Below are 4,560 nucleotides of genomic sequence, written 5' to 3'. Positions count from 1 at the left end.
CTCCCCATGCGCCTCCCCCTCCTCCTTCGACGTCCTCGTCTACTAAGGCCTTCAATCGCCTCTTGACAGGGCTTCCAAAGAAGAAGAACTCATAAGCTGTGAAATTCGTCAAAAAATTGGATGATATACCTGAGATCTCCCTTCCCCCAGAAACCCCGATCCAGGTTGCATTGTCTTTGGCCGAGCGAGCTCTCATCGGCCAGTTCACTGGGCTATGGCCATCCCCCAAAACCACTGAAAGTTGGGTCAACAAAAATTGGGCGTCGTTGATCAAAAAAAGTGTTACCTCTTATTTTCTGGGGAGAGGATTCTTCCTCTTCGAATTCACTTCAAAGGATGACAAAGATCTGATCTTCCAAAACGGCCCCTACTTCATGGGCCCTCAGGGTTTGCACCTAAATAAATGGACTCCAGACTTTGATCCAGCAGTAGACGTGCCCAAAGCAGTCCCAGTGTGGGTTAGGCTCCCAAATCTCCCAGTTCATTGCTGGAATTGGGACTCCTTGATGCACATTGGAAATTCCCTTGGGAAATTCATAGATCAAGCAAACAATAAGGACCAATACGACTGCGCCAGAATTTGTGTAGAAGTAGATCTGGAGGTGGGGCTGCCAGAGGTCATCAAAATCAATGTCAAGCTGGATGCATGTGCAGAAACTGGACTATGAGCAGCTGCCCTTCAAATGTCGGAAATGCCATGTCTATGGCCACTTCGCTAGAGGCTGCCCATCCAACAATGAGGTTGTGTAGGGGAAGGAGGACGGCTGGAATCAAGTCAAGCGATCCAAAACTTCTCACAAGACACAAAAGTCGGGAGGCCCTAATGGCAAAGGTCCTCACCAGGCCTCTGCTCAGCAGATCCCACCCAAGCCTGTTCCAGAAAATAAGTTCGATCCTCTTAGCTCACAGCCAGAGGACACCCAGGAGGTCGTGGACCAAAAAGCAGTGTCTTCAGATAAAGGTAACCTACTTATTTTTTCCAAGGATGCAAGTGTTGCAGAAAGCTCAAAAGGAACCCCTGTCGAAATTGAGGAAGAGGACCAAGAGTCGGAAGACTCGGAGGATGAAGGAGAAATAGGTGACTCCCAAGCCTTTGTAAGGAGATCCACAAGAGGCTGCAAAACAGATTGGGAGAAAAGAGAGCAGGAAACGTACAAGGATAAGTTACAGGGCAGCCAACCAACTCTGGAGAAGTTATTAGCAAAAAAGCCGAAGATGGCGAGAAACCAGTCTCAAGGCTCCAAGGGAGCCTAGCAGAGCAAAGGTAAATAATGAAAATAGTCTCCTGGAATTGTAGGGGTATGGGGAGCAAAATCAAGGAAGAGGCCATAAGAAACTTAATAAGAATAGAAGCCCTGGACATATTCCTTATCCAGGAGACCAAGATGGAGGACTCAGACTTCCTCCAAACAAGCAAAAAGCTCTGGAGTAAAAGTAAAGCAAAAGCTGTCTCAGCTCGAGGAGCCTCTGGAGGGCTGGGCACTCTTTGGAATGATAGTAAGTTTTCGTTAGTATCTGCAACTTCAAATACTCACTGGTTGCTGCTAAAAATGCAGCATCTCGTTACTAAAGAATCTTTTTGTCTCTTCAAAGTTTATGTGCCAGTCAATGTTGGAGAAAAAAATCCCTGTTGGGACTCAATAAGAAGCCAAGTAGACCTTGGGAACCTAGACAACATCATTATTGCAGGTGATCTAAATCTCACGTTGCACACCTCAGAAAAGCAAGGAGGCTGCATTGTGCGAGATCCGGCAAGGGAATGGGCAGAGGACCTCCTGCAAGATTGGGACCTGTTAGACATCAAGCCCTCTTCTGGTAAGTATACTTGGTCAAATAAAAGAGTAGGCCCTGGACACATTGCAGCAAGGTTGGATATATTTTTTGTCCAAAGTTCCTTTCTTTTGCTTGGATTAGATGCTAGTATGCAAATCCTTTCTTGCAGCATATCTGATCACAATCCTATCAAGCTTGAACTCCGGGCCCATCCCGATCTTGGCCCCATCCCCTTCAGATTTAGCCCCCTCTGGGTCAAGGAAACCAACTTTTTGCAGATAGTCAAGGAAAGTTGGTCTCAGCCAGTCAATGGATCACCTTTCTATGTGTGGGAAGAAAAGCTCAGAAGAACGAAATCTGCTCTAAAGTGTTGGGCCAAAACCCTTCCTAATCCAGCAGCTGAAAGGAAAAATCTCCAAAATCAGCTAGATGCACATCATTTGCTTTCAGAAGAGGCATATGTAACCAGAGAAATCCTTGATAAGGAGGTCCAACTCCAACAACACTTTCATAAAGCCTGCCTGGCTGAAGAAGAATTTTGGAGGATTAAATCTCGCTGCCTTTGGCTCAAAGCGAGAGACATAAATTCTTCTTTCTTTCACAAGCAAGCTCAAGCCAGAAAATGCTTCAACTCCATTGCTGAAATCAAGGAAGATACTACCAATCACAAGGACTTTGCAAGCATCAAACGAGCAGCATTTCTTCATTTCAAAAATCTGTATAGTGAGGATGTGAACCTGATTCACAATTCTTGTCTTGTGGACTGGGTTCCCCCTTCAATCATTGCTGAGTTGAACCACCAGTTAGAAGCTAAAGTCACCAAGGCCGAGGTCAAGAATGCTCTCTTTACCATGAGGCTTTGGCCCTCTTCCAAGGTCTTAAGTTGCTCTTGAATTTGGAAATCAAGGAGGCAAAATTTTTGGGGATTCTCAAGTGATAATAAAAACCATGGTGACCAACTCATCCCCACAGGATTTAAGATTGGCAAGGCTGATATCTAGAATCAGAAGTTTGGGGAAACTGTTCCAAAACCTGAATTACTTCCATGTATTGAGAGACAACAACAAAGAAGCAGATCTTAAAGCTAATAAAGCCGCCCTTCTCTCTGCTGGGGCAATAATAAGAGACGGGGACGAAACATGGGACCCAATTCCATAATTAGTCAGCTGATATGTTTTATTGCTTGCTTTTGAATCAGTTCGTTTGTACTTATAAGATTGGGCAAATCACAGAAATCGATTCCATAGCTGTAGCCAAAAAGAGCTGGAAGCTGACCACAAGCTCCATAGCACTTCAGGTGGTCGAAACTATGTGGGCTTTGCTCCCTCTTATTGTAATCTGAAATCTGGCATTTACACTACTCAGTTAATATAATCCATAACCATTTCTGTTAAAAAAAATAAAAATAAAAAATTAGTTGTCACATTTAAATTGTAGTTTAAAATATCTAAATTATAAGCTTAAGAATATTGCAATTTAAGAGATACCATTAGGTAAAATCCTCACTCCACCTAAATCTTAAAGGTTTTTGATGTTTGATTTTTTTTTGGATGTGATAAATCTAAAAAATAAAATTAAGTTTTTATTAAATTTTATATAATAGTAAATTAAATAAAGTTTTTAGGTAGAAATTACATAATTTTTTTTGGTCGACACATTTCGAACCAACAAGTATGGTTCATTATCAAGACCAGATGAAGAGGCAGATCATGGCAAATGCTTAAATAGGGAGCAATGTAGAGACATAATTTCAAGTAACAGCTATATTTGAACAATAATATTTAAATTATTATATTAATTTATTAATATATTAAAAACAAATATTCTTAAGTAACAACTATATTGTTGGAAAGACTTGGGGGGGGGTGAATCATTATTTTTTTTCCGACTATTGTTTTACCAGTGAAACAATTTATATTCAGAACACAAGATGAACAACAATAATAAATGTTTTTTAATATAATCTTTGCAGTAAAATAGATACAATATATAGATGGTTGCAATCAGTTGCTAAGCTCCAACTCGGACTTTGGTGAGGCTCCAACCTCCAGAGCACCAACTCTATTTTTCCAAGACACCAATCTTGGACTTAGGAGCACCAACTTCCAAGGACTTCAATCCTCCTTACTTCTGAGGCATCAACCCCAAGGACTCCAATCCTTCTTGCTTCTGAGGCACCAGCCCCAAGGACTCCAATCCTTCTTGCTTCTGAGGCACCAACCCCAAGGGTTCCAACCCAATCTTGTCAAAGCACATTTGATAGTGATATTATGCTCTTAGAACTCTTCAGTATTGAGTTCTGTCTGATTACAACTTCACTGTAGTCTCCATGCTACAACATCAATGACAACCAACGACAACCTGCCTTCTTATGAAGGAGTCCTTACAACTCTTCATGATGTCCACACAGAGTCTGATATAATAATGTATCCACACAACTTTAGTGAGTCTACTATTAGTTACACTAAGCTTTGCATAAAGAACAACTTCCTATTCAAGCTGATGTTCTCTGCTAGCTACTTCTCCCCTTCGATTGTCTGTTGTCCTGTTGGCCCTTCGGCCCTCTTCCTGTTCAGCTGGATCTTCTCGCTGCCTCTGTCTCCTCCAGTTTATTTCCACAAAAATGTTCAACAACGTTTAACAACCCTCAACCGTGCGTTTTTCCTGGTTTTTTTAATACATTCCCCATCCTCTGTCTATTAGTTTCCTCTTTTCACTGGCTTTTTGGCTTCCTCCTCGCTCACTTCCATTTCCTCTGACTCGCTTGATCTTTTTGGCTTCCCTCCT

The 4,560-nt window shown here is 42.0% G+C and overlaps 1 protein-coding gene across 1 annotated transcript; it reads left to right on the top strand.

Moving 5' to 3' along the window:
• The first annotated feature begins 1,301 nt into the window (after positions 1-1,301).
• On the top strand, positions 1,302-2,666 carry LOC149141561 (uncharacterized). The gene has a single exon (XM_089451264.1). It carries the CDS (start codon positions 1,302-1,304, stop codon positions 2,664-2,666), a length of 1,365 nt encoding a protein of 454 aa, XP_089307390.1.
• The last annotated feature ends 1,894 nt before the right edge of the window (positions 2,667-4,560 follow it).

Source organism: Pinus tabuliformis, chromosome X (genome assembly GCF_031772625.1).
Source record: "Pinus tabuliformis cultivar Carrire ecotype Pingquan chromosome X, CPIR1, whole genome shotgun sequence".
In the NCBI taxonomy this organism is placed as follows: domain Eukaryota; kingdom Viridiplantae; phylum Streptophyta; class Pinopsida; order Pinales; family Pinaceae; genus Pinus; species Pinus tabuliformis.
The sequence above is the reverse complement of the archived record's forward strand: the minus strand, read 5'-3'. Positions and strand labels throughout refer to the sequence as shown.